The sequence below is a fragment of the Rhinolophus hipposideros genome (assembly GCF_964194185.1).
Source record: "Rhinolophus hipposideros genome assembly, chromosome: 9".
Classification (NCBI taxonomy): domain Eukaryota; kingdom Metazoa; phylum Chordata; class Mammalia; order Chiroptera; family Rhinolophidae; genus Rhinolophus; species Rhinolophus hipposideros.
This window is the reverse complement of record NC_138055.1, coordinates 34,451,317-34,470,268: the sequence shown is the minus strand read 5'-3', so window position 1 is coordinate 34,470,268 and position 18,952 is coordinate 34,451,317. Positions and strand designations below refer to the sequence as shown.

Sequence of the window (18,952 nt, the reverse complement as noted above, 5' to 3'; positions counted from 1 at the left end):
TCCAATGATCCCACTGGCCAAAAATATCACCGGCTAGGCATCAAACATATTAAAGATTTAAAAGGTGCAGTAAGCTCTTATGGCCCGACAGCGCCCTACACCTTGGCAATTCTTGAAGGTCTCAGTGACCGTTGGCTCACACCCAATGATTGGTTTAAATTAGCTCGTGCCACCCTTTCTGGGGGGGACCACGTCCTCTGGCACACAGAGTTTAAAGAAAACTGCCGAGAGATAGCACAGCGCAATAGTGAAAATAGAACAACAAGATCATGGACTCGGGATAAATTACTAGGAGAAAAACCCTATCATACCAATGAAATCCAGGCAACTTTTCCCCCGGGGCTGTTAGCTCAAATTCAGAACGCTGGTCTCAAGGCGTGGCGCCGCCTACCCCCAAAAGGCTCCGCTACCACCTCCCTGGCAAAGATTCGTCAGGGCCCCGAGGAGCCATATTGTGAGTTTATCAGCAGACTCACCGACGCCGCCGAACGGTTGGTCGGAGAAGGCGAGAACGACAGCGCCTTTGTTAAACATTTAGCCTATGAAAATGCTAACCCCACTTGCCAGGCAACCATTCGCCCCCACCGTGGAGGCAACCTTGCTGACTACATTAAACTATGCTCAGGGGTTGGAGCCTCCCATACCTTGGGACTCGCTATCGGAGCCGCCCTCCGAGACTTTGCCTCAAACAAGCCTCCTAATCAACAATCTAGATTATGTTTCTCCTGTAAACAACCTGGACACTTTAGTCGAGATTGCCCAATAAAAAATAGAGGTCCACAACCCCAAAATTCATCACAGCCCCCACCGACACCCTCCAGACCAATGCCTTCCACCGTGTGCCCAAGATGTCGACGGGGCAAACATTGGGCCTCTGATTGTTATTCTAAAACAGATATTGAAGGTATCCCCCTTTCCAGGAAACCGGGAAACCCCAGTCGGGGCCAGCCCCTGGCCCCTCCATCGGGACACAACCTAGGGGCTGTCAGGTTTGTTCCCCAACAACCAAGTCCTCAGATCCTGCTACACAACCACCCAAATTTGTACTGGCTCAGACAACCAAACTTATCTCACAGCCATGTTATTGAGACGTAGGTCCGCCACATTCGGAGGCGATTGGGACTCCACCTCCCTCTCTGACAATAACAAATATAGTCAGGCGGGCTGCAGTGGTACAATTGGAAATAAAGTCTGTTGGCCAACTAAAATGCCTGTCCACATTTCAGATGGCGGAGGGCCAAATGACATATTAAAAGAGACTCTTGTCACTGAGCACATTCAAAAAATACTCCACCACCTATTCCCCCCTTTAACTTACCACCCCTTGGCTCTCCCAAAATCCCGGGATATGGATTTAGACACACAAACCAACAACATTCTCGAATCCACCTTCTGGGCCTTAAATCATTCCAACCCTTCTCTTGCCCAGGACTGCTGGCTTTGCATGACTATGGGAACTCCCATACCTACTGCAATCCCCTCCAATATCACAGTAAACACACAAATCTCTAACTGTTCCCGTCTCTCCCTTCCTCTTAGAGTTCAACCTGTAGGATTTAATACCTCCCCCTGCTATCAGGGACGATTTCAAAACAACACTTTTGATGTAGATCTAGGGTTTGTCACTTTTACTAACTGTTCTGACATCATTCAAGTTAACGGAACCTTGTGTTCTAGCCCTGGACAAGTTTTCATATGTGGGAACAGCCTCGCTTACACCACGTTACCCACCAACTGGACTGGACTTTGTGTCTCAGCTAGTCTCCTCCCTGATATCTCTATTATCCCAGGAGACACACCTGTCCCTCTCCCCAGCCTAGAATTTGCCACCGGGCGCCACAAGCGTGCTATTACAGCCATTCCCTTACTCGTAGGGCTAGGAATTACTGCTGGAATAGCCTCGGGTACCGCGGGAGTAGGTGTTGCAGTCCAGTCCTACAATAAACTATCACGCCAGCTGATAGATGATGTCCAAACACTTTCTGGGACCATCAATGATCTCCAAGATCAGATTGACTCTTTAGCTGAAGTAGTCTTACAAAACCGTCGAGGCCTAGATCTTCTCACTGCAGAACAGGGAGGTATCTGCTTAGCTTTACAGGAACGCTGCTGCTTCTATGCTAACAAGTCCGGGATCGTCCGAGACAAGATCAAAAAACTACAAGAGGACCTAGTAAAAAGACGCAAAGAACTCTTCGAAAACCCACTCTGGACGGGTCTCAACGGACTTCTCCCCTACCTGCTCCCCACCCTTGGCCCCCTCCTATGCATCCTTCTCTTAATAGCCTTCGGGCCATGGGCTTTTAGGCGCATTACTGACCTCATTAAAAACCAAATCGATGCTGTTTTGGCCAAACCAATCCAAATCCATTATCAGCGGCTAGCAACAGGGGACGGCCTCGAAGAAGGCTATCTTGGCTTCCTCCCCACGGGGACGACATAATACTAAGGGTATGTCTACTCCCCCCACGAGTTGGGGAGGGGTATGGGCACCGAGGTGAGTGCAAAGCAAAGCATTTGCAAGGAAAGGGCTCGACTCACAACGGTCGGCTCCCTTTAACTTTCCTGAGAACATACCTGGTTTGCATAGAGGTTGGTATCAAAAAAATCTCTACCTCTCCTCCACAAAAGATACCCAAAACCATCCAATAACGAGCTCTGCTCGTTGGAGGAACCAGGCCTCTGTTCCCTCACTCGGTCAAGGCCCACCTCCTTAAAACAAACAAAAAGGGAGGAGATGTCGGAAGCCATAGAAATCCCCAGGCCTTGCCTAGGCAGAACTTCCTGGTCACCAAACCCAGAGCCCGCGCGCGCCAAACCCAGAGCCCGCGCGCGCCAAACCCAGAGCCTGCCCATTTCCTTGTACCTCATATGGCATCGCCCTGTCCTAGCCTATCAGCCCGCGACAAGTACCTCGCCACCCTATGACATAGCATATCCCACCCCCATCTGACATAGCTATATATATAACCCGCCATCGTAATAAAATTTTGAGGCTTGATCAGATCCCTGTCTTGCCTCCATTCTTCGCGTCTCCTGTCTCCCCTTTTTTTCATCCTCAACAGGTTTCTTCCCCTCGTCCCACGTTGCATTGTCCTGCCGGTCGGGACACCCAACAAAATCCCCAAACACTATTGAATAAGTTCCCCAAAGTAATTCTCAAAAAACCCTGAGGCCATCCTGTGGTCACCAGCTGCCCCCCAATCCCTTCACCCTTCCCCTCATCCCCAACCCCCTCCCCCCCACCCATCTAACAACTCTCGGTCAAACCTTTTCTTAATGTTTGGTTTTCAGCAATTTATTATGATTTGTTTGAGCTTAGTTTTCTTTGAGTTTACTTGGATGTTGTTTGCTGAGCTACTTAAATGCATAGATTCAGGCCTTTCTTCAAATTTTGGAAGGTGTAGGCTATGTGTGTTGTTAGGTTGCACATTATTGCTAGGCGGGAGGAAGAAAAATTACTTCAGCACAGGCAATCACTTTGCTGAAAGAGTCTTGTCAAATCCACTCTATTTATTCTAGCAGAGAAATAGAAACTATAATAAACGAAGTAAATTTTTTTTTTTAGAACTAAAGCATACAATATTGGGAATAAAAATATCAGTGGATTGCCTCAATAGCATGATGGAGATGAAAGAGGGAAAATTGTATCTGAAGATAGTTTAAGGGAAGTTATTCAATCTGAAGAACAGAGGGATCAAAGAGATAAAAAATAAATTAACAGCCATGAGGACTTGTGAGGCAAAATTACATGGTCTAACATTTATATCATTGGCATCACAGAGGAAGAGGAGAAACAACTGGTAAGGAAAACATATCTAAAGAAATCACACTGAAAACTTTCCCAAAGAATTCTGAGATCCAAAATGCCTTTATGTCCTGGGTAATGTCAGATTCATTTCATAAGGAAGGAGCAGCTCAGAAGAGCTCAGTGTTAAAATAGCAACGGTGTTCATGACTCTGGGGATGTATGTGTATTGTATCCTTATTCTATTGCCACCCTGCCCTAAGGACCAACAACAGGAGCCCTCAAACTTGGCAGCTTTAGTGCATAATGGTTTGAATCATTGGTTTCTCCCTTTGTTAAAACAAAGTGAAGTTCTTGGTTTACCGATAGAAATTCCAAGCTTGAGAATGTGATGCAGTCTAGAGGTTTGCTCTAATGGATAGTGGTTCCTAAAACCTTGGCTGAAGAAGCAAGTGTAAGTTTGAACAATAGTCAAAATTGAGGGCAGTGTGTCCATAGCAAAGCAAGAACCTTAACTTGCCAAGGTCTTGATATAGTCAGACAGTGCTTTGTGAAGAATGCAATTATGGAAATCCCTGTAGGAATTCCAAGGACGAATTGAAGTGGACTGCATAGATGGCAAGCTGAAAAGCCCCGTTGGTGGCTCAGAAAGGGACTAGAATATACAGGCTGTCCTTGTCCAGCCCTTGGAAATAGCTATCCAGGTACATGAATCAGCAGCATGAAGGTGTTATAAGATGTTGGGTGGAAAAATGACAAATTCCTTTGCCTCCTGCTGAAGCTGCTAATGAGATAAAAGCCGACACAAAATACCAAGAAGAGTCTCCTGCAGATAACTTTGAGGAAGAGTCTCTGAGATTAAGAGCCAGTATTTTGCTGACAAGTAGATACATAGGGCTCTCACTAGCAGCCCTAGCTGGCTTCAAATGGGTCCTGCCTGGAGTAGACATGTAGTTTACTTTAGTCCAGTGCCTATGGAATGGCTGAAAATGCCATCTAAGGTATGGAGCACCAGGTTACGCATTAATCGATCTGCCAGACCAGATTTCATTGGACCAAGGTATGCATTCAACTGCTGGCAATGTACAAAACTGGAATAAAAAGAGTAATAATGCATGGACAGGTAGATATACCTAACCACATAGTAAAAGTTTGGTTGAAAACTGAGATAAGCAATTAAAACATCTGTTAATGAATCTGGGAGACTATAAGGCAGGAAAACATGGTTGACTCACTTGAGTGAATGTGTATTGTATCTTTTTATATGGGTAATAAAAGGGAAACACCTTTGGACAGGTTTCTGGAATGCAGAGTTGAGAAGAGAGGAGTAGGGTTTGATGCAGTCAAAACAATTCTGTATTCAGTCGCACAAAAGTTTTCTTTGTTTTCCTGTTTCCAGATGTCCTGGGTCTGGAACCGCCCTTTTGTGTCTGAAAGAGAGAGATAGTCTTCAGGACACTATTTTACTATTATTTTTTAAATTAAATTTATTGGGGGTAACATTGGTTAATCATATTATATGATTTTTCAGGTGTATAAGATTATAATTTGGTATTTGTGTACTCTATTTCACGCTTACCACCCAAAGTCTAGTTTCCTTCTGTTATCATGTATTTGGCCCCCTTTATCGACTTTACCCTCTTTCTCCCCTTTTCCCTTCTGGTAACCACCATTGTGTTATCTGCATCCATGAGTTTGTTTTCTTAGTTCATTTATTTACTTTTTGTTTTATATTCCACATATGAGTGAGCAGGACACTATTTTAATTCCTCTGAATTTGACTGAGTGTACTTTTAAGGGAACAGTAGCTGGAAAGCATGTCATGTGTCTAAACTAGGCTGGAAGCGCTGTCATACTGCCTAGTGATAGAAATAGTCTCATCATCCTTAACTTTTCTAACTTTAGTCCTATCACCTGGGTAGGGACAGAAGAGGAAAATCTGGCAAAACTATGCCTGCTGCCTGCCCTGTGGTAGGGCAGAGACTCCCTCCGGGAAGGCTGAAACGAAGTAACAAATGAAAACAAGTGGAAATTGTGGGAGATGGAGAGGGAGTATATAACTGGGTAATGATGCTAGAAAAGGGTACCATCACTTTTTTCTTGAGAGAACATCTCAGAGCAAAAGAATCATACTTTTAGCTATTTCAGATGTGGCATTGAGTCATGGCCAATGCTAAGCAAAGCCCCCAGGTTTGTTTTTCCCTGAGAAGGAGAACTGGATTGATGCCATCCTACAAAATTCATTTGAAGAATGTACTTGGGAAACTTAGATAAAAGATATTAATCAGCATCCCATGATGACTCACTTGAATAAAAGCAAATTGCAATTGCAATTTGAGTTATGTTATATTATTTTTGTTTATTGTATCAAGTCCCATGATCTACCTTCTGGGGACTCAGATCTACAAACTGGGGACCCAGGAAAGCCAGTGGTATAATTCCAGTCCAAGTCTGCAGGCTTGAGAATCAGGGAGTCAATGGTATAAATTCCAGTTCAAGGGCAGGAGAAGACCAAATTTTCAGCACAGGCAGATATGCAGGAGGAAAAAGGGGCACATTTCTCCTTCTTCTGCTTCTCGTTCTATTCAGGCCCACAATAGATTGCATAATGCCCACCCACACTGGAGAGGGCCATTTACTATACTGAGTCCACTGATTCAAATGTTAATCTCATCCAGAAACACCCTCACAGACACACCCACAAATACTGTTTGATCTGGGCACCCTGTGGCTACAGTCTAGTTGAAAAACACAATTAACCATTATACAACCAAAGAAATTATTAAGTTGGTGTAAAAGTAATTGCGGTCTAAAAGGTTAAAAATAACTGTAAAACATGCAATCACTTTTGCACCAATCTAATATTTCTTTGTTTCTCATTCTTTCTATGTTTACCAATCTTTTTTTTTTATGTTTACCAATCTGATTCTAACTCTAGGTGTTATGCACTCATATATAATTGTAGAATTCGATAACTGGAGAGACATTCAAGATTATCAAGCACAATTTTCTGATTTTAGAAGAGAGAAACATGTAGCCTAGAAAGGTTAGGTGACATTGTAATTCATTGTGAGTAGAATTTGGTATAGTGTACATATTGACATTTACAAAAAAATGAATATAATATGCAGTTAGGAGGTAAAGTTTGTGGCAGGTGGAGATGAATTTGAAAACAGACATCAATGTGAGTGTTGCGAATAACTCATAGGTTTCTGGCTACATAATTTAAGGTACTATTCTTAAAGATAGCAAACACTAGAAGAAGAGAAAGTTGGGTCTCAGGACCTGAATTTTGTTTCGGACATGTGGAATTGAGGTGCCTTGAGACATCCAGATAAAAATATCACCTAGGCAGAGATCTATTTGTATCTGGACATTTCTTGCCCACTGGATCTCATAAAATATATTATTTTACAAATTATCCAATGACTTCACTTGAACTTGGCCTTCTGAAAAAACCATCCTAAGCCATTGAAACAGGATTCAACTCAAATTTGCTTCTGGATAGTTTAACTGACAGGAAGGAGCAAACGTATTTGGGTGTGGAAGAGGAAGGAATTTCTTTGCTTTAAATTTAGACTGTGACCTTGGGAATACAGACTTGTCTTGACAAACTTTTTTACCATGTTCCATAGATACTTTGTATAACATAAAAGTCTATTTTATGATAAACTAGCAGGAATTATGGGTAGGCATATTTACTGAATACAACATTATATTCTTATTAACACAAAAGACTGATTGGTGCTGAAAAGTATGAAGACTGTAAGCCCCGTGTGAACTGGGACTGTCTGTTTTGTTCATCGCTGTATTTTTATACCTATCATAGTGATTTGTCTTTAAAAGATGGCCTTTTATTTGTATTTGGTGGGTGGCTGCTCTTAAAGAGTGTAAAATCTAACTGAAAAAGCAAATCATGTAAATCCAATATGCAGATAAGAAAACAAAGTGAAACTTCAAAACTATAGTTCTAGATGCAGTGCTAAAATAGTTTTATAGATATTGACATCAAATTAAAAGAGGAGAGATCATCGTGGCCTGAAATGTGGGAAAAAAGAAACGCTCATGAAAAGGAAGGGATGTGAAGCTAGGTGAGATCTGGAGTACAGGCAAAGGAAGTGAGACGGAATTTCAAATGAAGGGGCTTGCCTAAATGAAGCAAGCAAAAGAAAGGTAGGGACATGAGTAGCTAGCTTGGTTGGAGGCAGTTGTGTGTACGGGGATATAAAATTGAAAATAAGGATGGGTGAAATTGTGGTACATCCTGCTTCCTCTAAGGGAGGGATTTTACCCATGTATCTGTGGGTAACTGGACATCCTTGTTTAAGTGTTTAAAAGGGTTTCTTAGTGAGATAAAGATGCCAGTGGTACACAAGATGGATGAGTGAAAGGATTGTCGGCAAGAAGTAGGTTAGGAGACTAAAGAAAATGAGAAGCAGAATTGAAACGGTAGCAAAAAGGGAAGCTTGAATTCTAAAGACACACAAAGAATTGGCAGAACTCAGCACCGATTAGTTGGACTAAATTCACTAGTGCTTCATTCTTTCAACCCTCACCTAGGAACCTAGGATTTTCTTAATTTGAAGTAAATATGAATATTTACTTACATAAAGTTAATCAGTAATATATTCTTTTTTAGTGTAAAAAGATTAACACACTTTTATTAAGCAATCTCTGAATGTATAGGAAGAATAGTAATACCCCAAGCCCCTTCAATTCTATTGCTTAGGGTTATTCCATAAGGGAACTACCCATTTGTAAAAGGTTTTTCTTAAGATATTTTTAGACAAACCTTGAAAAAGTATAAAATGATATGAAGTGTTTAACCTCTATATGTCTCAAATTGCTCCTTTAAAAACTGGGATAACAACATGCTGTACCCCAGAGGGCTGCTATGAGGGTTAAATGAGTTAAAAAATGTGAAGTGCCACACTTAGTGTCTCAGGAAGTGATAGCTCCCCTCCTCCCACTCTTCCTCCTTCTTAGACATAATGTATCTGTAGTAGCCTTTTCTGAAATCACCGCACTGTTGCTGTACATTAAAATGGCCATTTCCTCCCAAACATACTTTGCTAAAACTATATAGTCTCAAAATGATTAACTATCCATTCACAAAATTTTGATATTCCAACGAAGTCATGACTTGACTCCTTGGATCACCTCAAAAATACATAACACATGAATGGAAATATATTCTGTTTTTACACCATAGATCATTTATTCTTCCACTCAATATTTTATTCTCTTACCTTCTGGGCACCATACTCTCTGGATTTTCATTCTACCTCTTGGGTCAACACTTTTCTAACTATTTTACATATGAATTTTCTTTTATCTGGCCCCCTGTGTTCTGTGTTCTGGACTCAGAGATCAGTCCAGAGAACTGTTCTCCTCCTACTATGTTTTCCTCCACTAAACAATTTCACCTATGTCACCATCTACAGGTCCCTTATTTCCAAATATATATCATGCTCAGACCTCTCTGAGTTCTAGATACAAATAGATCCCTGCTTAGGTGATATTTTTACCTGGATGTCTCAATAAACCTCAATTCTGCATATCTGAAACAAAACTCAGGTCCTGAGACCCAACTTGCTCTTCTTCTAATGTTTGCTGTCTTTAAGAATAGTACCTTTAATTATGTAGCCAGAAACCTATGAGTTACTCTCAACACTCACATCCCCTCATGGCTGTTTTCAAATTTGTCTCCACCTGCCACAAATTTTGCCTCCTAACAGTTTCTCTAATCAACCCTCCTTTCTTAATCTCTACTGCAAGCATTCCAGACTCAATGATCTCCATGAATATTCTTTGACTCCCCTCTGATTTGTTTTCTTTCTTTTTAAAATTTGTTTCCAATTTTACAAAATGAAAAAGAAGTCATATTTTAAGAAGTCTGGTAATAGCTTAAAAGAGTAAATAAATAAAGAACACAAATAAACAAACAAATAATTATTTCTACCTGCTCCATCCCTTATTCCCTACTCCACAGAGGCAATTACTTTTAGCTCTTTCTGTTGCTTCTTTAGGTAGTTACTTTATAATTCTAAATAATATGCTTATGTTTCCTTTTCTTCAACTTAAAAAAAATGTTATCTATTGAATTCTTTCTGAGGAAGGTGAAGATTTTATCTTATACCCCCCTTCCCCATTTTACCTTGCCCTTTTTTAATATCACTGTATCAAATATTTTGGTTAAATCAGTATTAATTATATTATTAAGATTATGGATTAAATGTATGAAAGTATGTCTTTTCTTTCAAAACTTTTTGTTTTATCTGGAGTTAGTTATTGCCTCATTTTTACATTGGTTTAGTTTTCCCTGTGCCTATTAGTATTTGGAGCCTAACTAGCTTGCACAAGTGTCTCTTCTCCACACATTCAAATATACCAATAGGTCTCTCTCATTTCACTTTCGTCTGGGAGTACTCCTTTCTCAGACGCTCTGTCTTCCTGTTTCAATATAGATTGGTTGCTCTTTTTTCCTCCTTTTCTCCAGCACTCTCTGGTTTCAACTGAGCATTTTATATGACTCCATTTTATCTCCTCTCTTAGCATATCAATTATACTTTTTTTCTAAAAAGTCTTTAGTGAATACCCCAGAGATTGCAATATACATTTTCAGTTAGTCTAAGTCCACCTTCAAATAATGCTATATGTCTTTATGTGTAATGCAGGTATCTTATAACAGAGTAAAGCAAGTGCATTTATTCAGATAAACTATATTGTTTCTCATTCTTCAACCCTATTTGCTTCGGTGGAAAAGGCATGTTTTTATGCTTTTTTGCTCTCTCCATTCCAAGCCATTCTGACAAGAAGAACTTGAGATGGAAGAATGGATGATACTTCTGAAATTTTTTATCTCAAGTCATTGACAATGCTATTTAATCTTTTAATGAGAGACTTCTATGTGACAATTAATATTTGTCTTTACACCCATTAGCATCCAAGCTAGCTTGTATATTGTGTGTGTCCTATTCCCTCTGATCATCTTTCCAGATCTTATTCTTTCTCAACTTTTCAATGAGAGGTGCTTCTTTTCCTCTTCTCCGTGGTTTCCATTCTGTGGTGGTTCTGTCTCTTACACAGGCTTTCACTACAAGTCTGATGTCACAAAAGTTCTGTCCATCAATTTACTTACGGTATAAAGTAGCTTTGCACATCATGTGTGTTAGCTCAGTAAATAAACATTTATAGAGTTTTAAAAGTTGTTTAGTCCCTGAGAAAACACTGTATGTACCACAGAAGCATAAAACAATATACCTAAATTATCTACTGAAAGTCACATAACCCACATTGCTAAGTATAAGGTGAAATATTTTATTTAAAACAAATCATGGGAATTTATACTTTTTCTTAAACAGCGCTGCCTTAGGAACAGCCTGAATAAATTTGAGGTACTTAAAAAATAAAGTTGGTACTTGGAGGCATATGAAGAAAATGTAGAATATTGTTCCCGCTCTTCCCTCAGACGTGGGCATGTCACGTGGAGTCCTCATTTGAATCAAAAGCACAGGCTTGTCATTTGATATGAGACCAAATACTCTTACTGCCCAGTTGCTGAGACAAGTTACATATTAAAAATGCTATTAGGTTGGTGCAAAAGTAATTTCGGTTTTTTCAATTATTTTTAACTTTTTAAACCGCAATTACTTTTGCACCAATTTAATAGTAACACAACTTAGTGTTTAATCATTTGTCAGAGACAGCAAATACGATAGAACTTCAGAGCAGGAGGGCAAAGGGAACAGGAGCAGAAAGCACAAACATTTATTGAGTTCCTACCCCATAAAACCTATGTTTTAGTTGGTCTGGGAACACCTGGAGGGAGAAATGCCTAGCCATTTGGGTTGGCCTTGGATGATGCACCGGATTTATGTGGAGGGAGAAAAAAGACATGCTATGGAAAAAAGAAGGTGTGCCACAAAACACAGTGACAAAAGTGATGCCTGTGTGACTTGGAAAGGGAAGGACCTGACTGGATTCAGTGTTCATGCTAAAGAAAAGCAGGGAATGAGGTTGGACTGTAGGGTGGGGCAAGATTCAACAATGGTTAAAATAATTTCAGTTTTCAGAAGAAGGGAAAACAGCACATTGCATCATAGAAGTCTCTTGACTTAAGGCATGACTTTGATACATTTTTATGAGGTTAAATGGGGCAACATTTACATAGCCCCATCATAACTGCAATACGTTGAATTTTTGGTTGTGGGCTTATTTATTTGTTATCTACTCCACAAGTATCCCTTGGACTTGGGAAAGAAACGAATAATTGGAGTGGTTTGTGTTTTATTTAAATGATAGGAACAAAGAAGGAACAAAGAAGATGGTTTATCCACAGCCCTGGCTGCTGTAGGAAAGGTTTCCCGCTTCCATCTTCCCCTGTTTCCAGAACAGAAGAGGGTGGATTAGTTACTTTGCAGGGCTTCATGTGATCTTCATTTCAAAGAATCATTATTAGGTTCCACTGTGGTAAGATGTAATTTTGGAATTTCAGGGCTTTTCCCTCTACTACTGATTTACCTAAGTAGAGATTTCTGGGTCATGCTTGCTTGGGTAGGGGGCAGTGTGTTGTAGGGGAGGGACAAATTCTCCCCTTCCTTTCTAGTCCTTAAGGCTGGTCCAATAACTAAAATGACATAAGGCGGATTAACAGGAGAAAACAAGATCTACTACACAGGGGAATTCACATAAGCATGACAATTCCAGATTGTAAGACAAAATGAGGTATACATGCCATTCTGGACTAAGGACAAGGAGGTAGGAGTCTGGGACTTCAAAGGAAAGTAAGGCACTTCACAGAGAGATGAAAAGTGTTACTGTGTAGTAAGCAAATGTTTACTGGGACATCTAGATACAATGGGACACAAAGGTTCCTCCCTGCCTAGTTCGGATTAAACTACAGTTATCTCCGATAGTTTCTCCCTGGAGTCTGGAATAGGCCTTCCATCTTAAATTCTTTCAGCAGTTAGAGGGAAAGTCAAAGGTTCTTCCTGAGCCTCCTGGGACTGAAATATAACCAATATAAAATAACCAATACCCCAAAGAGTCATATTTGAGGGTTGCAAACTTTGCTGCCTTTCAGGGCCATTTTTCTAAGAGAGCATAGTAATGTTGGAAGAATGAGACTACCACGGTTGTTTGTTTGTTTGGTAAATAACTTTCTATCAACTTCCCAAGTCCCACTTCTTAGTGGAGAAAGATGCTGGAGAATGACACTAGACCATATAGCATTTCGGTTGCGCTGGACGCCGTAGCATGGTCGGCTGAGCAAATGGAGCTACCGCCTTAGCTTTGGTTTCAAGAAGACTAAGCCAACCCGATCAGTAGGCTGCCGCGTTTCTTCTTTGTCCTTGCCCACTTTATGCTAGACAAGATGCTTAAGCAGATAGAATAGGCAACCACTAGGAGGTACCCAAGCTTGCATCAGCCGCTAAGGCAAGAAGAAATGGCTTACAGTGGGTCCCTGGACTCCGCGGGTCCAAGCGGATGGTGCTTTTCCAAGGTGGGGACTGCAATGAACTAGTCGGTGGAGCAAGAAGGAGGTATAGGAACAACAGCCTTTTAATCTAAAATGCGGAGGAGGCGAACGCGCCTCCAACGCACTGTCACGTCCCGAGGTTTGCCTGCCTGACACCAGCTGCCAGCACATCTGGATGCAGCAGCGTCTCTCCCCGCAGGGCGGAGGCGAGGCGGAGGACCCGGTGTGCGCGCACCTCCTCGTGTGCGCGTGTGCGGGCCGTGATCGTCGGTGTGTGTGTGTGTGTGTGTGTGTGTGTGTGTGTGTGAGTGTGCGCGCACACACACACACGGTGGCGGCTGGAGCCGCGGCTCCGGGACCCGGTAATGGGGGTGGGGGCCCAGGAAGGGATACATCTCCGTCGGCCTCCTAGCGTCTCACTGCGGGTTAATAACCAACCATTTAGTGAGGGACCAGGGTGACGGCGGCCGGGTGATAGTTCCTGCACGCAGGCTTCGTGTTGAAGGGCCAGGTTATCAGTCAGTCTCTGCCACACTCAGGGATATATATATATTTTTTTCGGGGTGGGGGGAGCTTGTTTTTTATTGTTTACCTCCATCTCCAGAGAACAAGGGCGGGAGAGAGAGGCCCGCACGCTCCAGCTGAGCGTCGCGGATCTGAACGGGTTGAAGGAGGCAATTTTGCGGGTGGGGGAGTGAGGGGGACCTTGAATTCCACCAATCCCAGGGCGTTTGTCTGCGAAGTCCGGGGAGCAGCGGAAGGCTGCGGCGCGCCGCTGAATGAACTGATGAGAGCGAGTTCTTTTCTTCTCCCGGAGGGGTGGGGAGCGAGGGTCCTGGCTGGCGAGGCGGAGAAGCCCGGCGCAGGATAGCGGTCCCGGGCCACCGTGGAAATTTCCAAGGACTTGGCGCGGCGCGGAGAGCGCGTCTGGGGAGGGTGCCCGGCTGCGCTGCGGCGCGGGAGGCGGGGAGAGGCGGCGAAGGGCGCAGGAGCATCTCTCAGAAGGGGACGCCGCGGCCCGAGTGTCTGCGAGGCAGCCGAGCCTCTCCCCGGACCCACGCCGAGGGCGACAGTGATGCTGCAGAACCCGCGAGAGCGACTCGCCGCCGCCGCTCTCCGCGCTCACGGAGACTTCAGTGCCCGCCTTCTGCAGGGGAAGCGACTATGGCCATAGCTCGTGACTTGCCCCCAGCTACTTCCTCTTGAAAAAGTTGCATTAAAAAAAAAAAAATCCTTGCTCTGACCTTTGGGGCTGTGGGGGCTGAAGAAGCGTGAGTCCGAGTGAAAGCAAGGAAGAGAAAGGTGTGTGTGCATGGGGGGCCGGCAGTGGGGACGCCCTCCGCGGCCACTTCGCCTAGAGTTGTGTTGAGGTTCTGGCGCGTGCCCCCCGGGACCTCGGGGCCGACATGAGCCCCTGTGGGAGGGCCCGGCGACACACCTCTAGAGGGGCCATGGCCGTCCTCGCGTGGAAGCTCCCACGGGCCCGGCTGCCAGTCGGAGCCAGTGCCCTCTGCGTCGCGGTTCTCTGTTGGCTCTACGTCTTCCCAGTCTATCGGCTGCCCAACGAGAAGGAGATCGTGCGGGGGGTGCTACAACAGGGCACGGCGTGGACGAGGAACCGGACGGCGGCCAGACTCTTCAGGTATTCCTGCTCTCGCGGCTTCTCTCCACTCGTGTCCTTTCTTCCCCCTGCGCCGAGGACAGGGTCACCAGAGAGGATCGCCTCTCAGAGGCATCTTTCGTGCGTTCTTTCTTGTCCTACTCCCCTTCCTTTCCATTCCCAAACAGCAGACAGTAGTCAGGGGTCCTTTCGCGCCCCTTGCCCCCAAAGCTGTGCAGACACCTGTTTCGTCAAGGTAAAAAGCCTGCACACGTGGTTCTGCCCGGGCCTGATTTGTATTCAACGGTTTACTGATTCCCGGTGGGAAGGGGAACCCAGGCAACCAAAGTTGCCCTTGCACTTAATGAGAATTTATCTCTTGGGCTCAGCAGACTTTTGAAGATACAGAAAACTAGAAGCCTGTAAGTGGCATCTTAATGAGGTTAGGTGAGTGGTTGGTAACATAAATCACTAATGAGGGAGTATGGGCAAGTCTTGGGCAGTGGAAACATGAGCACGCAGCCAGCATCGCTGCTTTGTGCAACGGTGCCCTTAACAAACACAGGACGCTTACGGACGCCCTAGAAGAGCCGGGTACTGAGTGATTTTTATGTCGAAGCCTCAACAACTTTCTAATAACAGATATTAATCCCATCTTACCAACCACAAAACTGAGTCTTCAGAAAGATGAGATACTTCCCCAAGGTCATGTACCTTTGAAGTGTCACAGCTGGAATCTTCATCACAAAAGCTCCCATATCTTTCTCTTGGCTTAGAATGGATCCCTTCCGAAGGATGGGAGATGTGATTTAGGAAGGGACTTGATATCAGAAAACAAAAAACTAAAACGAGGTTGGATACCAGAACTCTGAGTATCACTCAGACATTGTAGTTCCCCTTCCTTTCTGGGAATTTTAGTTTAAGTGTCCAAAAATAAGTTCTTGGCAGCAGGGGTAGTGTGTGGATTGGAGGGAAGGCAGAGCTGCTTTCCCTTCCTTTCCGCTTCCCTGGGCAGGTTGGGGGACACACCTGTGCTTCCACCACTGCCAGGCGTCCCTTTCGCCTTCAGTCCCTAGGGCTGATGATCCTGCAGTTGGTGCCTCCTGTGATTCAAGTGGTCTGGGTGAGGGTGCTTTCCTTTGCTCTGCATAGGATCTTCCCAAGTATTCTATGGGCAGGCGAGAGGCAATTTACATGTTCCTCATTACTGTTAGTTACAAGTGTTCAGAGATATCTACAAATTAATAAAAGCTTTAAAACATGTGGTTTCCCTCCCCACCTCAGGCCTGCCCCTGAAAAGGTCTAAGAAATAATAGTCAATTCTTTCAGGAAAAGGTATCTGAATTCTTCTCTAACCTGGGAGGGAAGCCTTTCCATTTTTCTCTCTCTCTTTTTTTAGAATTCTGCTCTCATTGGGTTTAAAATAACCTCACTCCCCTTAAAAGTATATAAGGACTAATCTCTCACCTCCACAGCATTGATTGTCGGACTCAAAAACATCCCAAAGGCATAGCATGCGTCCAGCGATTCTTTTCTCTGAAGACAGAAAGCACATTCACTTCAAGTAATATAAGGAAATGAGTTAAGAACTTCCCATTGCTTTGCAGTGAAAGTCCGTTTCTGTTTTGTATAGGAGGAGGAATAATGAAGCTCTGTTAGAAAACAAATTTCTTTTGAAGGATGTAATCAAGTGGAAAATGCTCCATATTCTGAGAAACACAGACTGATAGTTGTGGAGACACGTTTGCCCCTTGCTGTCTGTAGCCTGGGGTAATCTTCAGTGTGTTTGGCTGTCATTTGGTCTAGTCTTTACGTGCAGAGAATTACTTATTAAAATGCACATACTGCAAAAACTGCCTAAACACATATCCCTCCAAGTTAGTGTCTGGAACACTGTGTAGGAGGCATTGTTGCTTACTGAAAAGAGTTTGGGTTTCAGAGTAGAACCCTGAGTTTTCAGACTGTGCCATGACTGGATAAACAGTAGAGTATCTTTGGCAAGTCACTCTATCTCTTTAAGTCTTAGTTTCCTAATTTATAAATGGGGTAATAACACCAACCTTTTAGGGTTGGTATAAGGTTTAAATAATAAAAAAGAAACTGATGCTAAGTCTGTGGCACATTTACCTAGCCCATGGTGTTACTATAATTGTTATAATTTTCTGCATATGTTACAACTTAAATAAGGACATCTTGCCAGTCCATACAAATTTGGAACATTTTACCTGCCAAATTTGTAGAGAAAGTTTATTGGTCCATAGTCTGCCTCCCTCTCTTATACCCCTCACACTAAAGCTAATGAACTGGGACGAGGGGTTTAAAAAGATAAAAGTATTATAGTTTGTTAAGTAAAAAAATTTTTTTTTAACTCTTTATGTTTAATAAAATCCATTTTTTTACCATCTGAATTGTTAGTATGTAGGTAGTAGTGTATGTTTGTTAAATACTATTAGAAGGTCAGCCAGAAGCCTTTATTATGTTCAGGAGATCCAACTTTGGCAAACAGGTATCTGCATTTTCCAGTTTGAAATATATTCTACACAAATACATGTACATAAATGTACACTATGCACTTATGTGTAGGGATATATTCACCTTTATTCATAAACTATGGAATAATGTCATGTACATATATATATATAATCATATGTACATATAAATGCGATCAATCGACTAATATATAAGTGACTACTGCTGTGTACTAGGTATGACTTGGGCGCTGGGGGAAAGCAGTGAACAGGATGGACAGATTGCTTCCTCTCAGACAGCTTACCTCCTTCTAGGGGGCGACTGACAAAAACAAACGAGTAGAGAAATATGATTTAAAGTACTGTTAAGTGCTATGAGGATGAAAGAAAGTGTTTCACTACGTTTATAAGCACCAGAATTTTAGAATACATTTTGCCCTTTGTACTTCCATTTTACTTTTGTAAAATTTTGTGGTTTTCTTCTAGCTCAGAACTTGTTAAGTATTGACTTCTCAGAGGGGAACCTTCACAAATCCAATAGAGAGGGCAGCAAGAAAGTAACAATGCTGCAAAACTTTTGAACTAACTAGGAAGCTTTCCTAACATCTACCTGACAGTAGAAAGATACAGAAATCAATTGACCCTAGCATAGAAACAAGAAAGTTACTATGCGACTCTTGTTGCTTCTGATTAAATAGTCAAATACTATGGGGAAATGCCAAGTCAAAGTAGCATTTGTCTCTTCCATGAGGTCCTTACCCATTTCAGTTGCTTCTCAGAAATAAACTTCAGCTCAGAATTTATGTGCAAGGTTTTATTCCTGGTACCTGACATGATAACAACAACAACAACAATAACAACAACAACAAGAAAACTAAAAATTATTTGGTGCTTATTATTTGCACGATACTATGCTAAGTGCTTTAAATATATTGTCTCTTAATTCTCCTAAGAACCTTGTATAAATGAATACATTATTATCCACATTTATAAAGATTAGCATACCCTGGTCCCTATCATTAAGGGGTTTTCTGTAATCCCCTGTAATCCCCCATTTTCTGTGATGGGACAGGTATATATGTCTATAATTAACCAACTGGAAATAGGGCCATCAAAGAGAGGCAACATTGCAGAGTGAAAAACTATGGATTTGGGGACTCAGAACATGGCTGGAATTCTGGCTGTGTCCTTTTCTTGTTGTGTGATGATTCGTAAGCTCAACTCAGAGCTTCAGGTTCTCCATTTGTAAGATGGGGTTTATAATCATTTCTTACAAGTTTGAAGTGAAAATGACATGATAGCGTACAGAAAGCACCTACAATGATGCTCGCCACATACCTCTGTTTAGTACATGGTCGTTGTAACTGTAAATAAGCAACGTGCTGGGGAAGTTTGCAGAACGTGGCATTTCATTTTGTCAGAAGGAGGGAAATCAGAGAGGAGGTGGTTTTTGTACTAAGCCTTGAAGGATGGTAAAATGGAGTAGCAGTCCTAGGAGGTGAGGTGGGAGGATGCTCCAGGCAGGGACAACAGCAAAGGCGAAAGCCGGGAGATGTGGAAGGGCCTGGTGTGCTCCCTGTGGGGAAAGTTAGTAAGTGGCCCACAGACAACATAGTAGAAAGGTAGACTGGGAGGTAGGTGGAAGCCAGCTCACA

At 42.8% G+C, this 18,952-nt stretch overlaps 1 protein-coding gene across 1 annotated transcript in view; it reads left to right on the top strand.

Annotated features, from left to right (window-relative positions):
• The first annotated feature begins 13,998 nt into the window (after positions 1-13,998).
• ST8SIA1 (ST8 alpha-N-acetyl-neuraminide alpha-2,8-sialyltransferase 1) overlaps positions 13,999-18,952 on the top strand; it is a 132,383-nt gene continuing 127,429 nt past the window's right edge. The window contains exon 1 of the mRNA XM_081058408.1: positions 13,999-14,871. Coding sequence (XP_080914534.1) covers positions 14,636-14,871 — 236 coding nt within the window. The 5' untranslated portion in view covers positions 13,999-14,635. The remainder of the gene's footprint in view (positions 14,872-18,952) is intronic.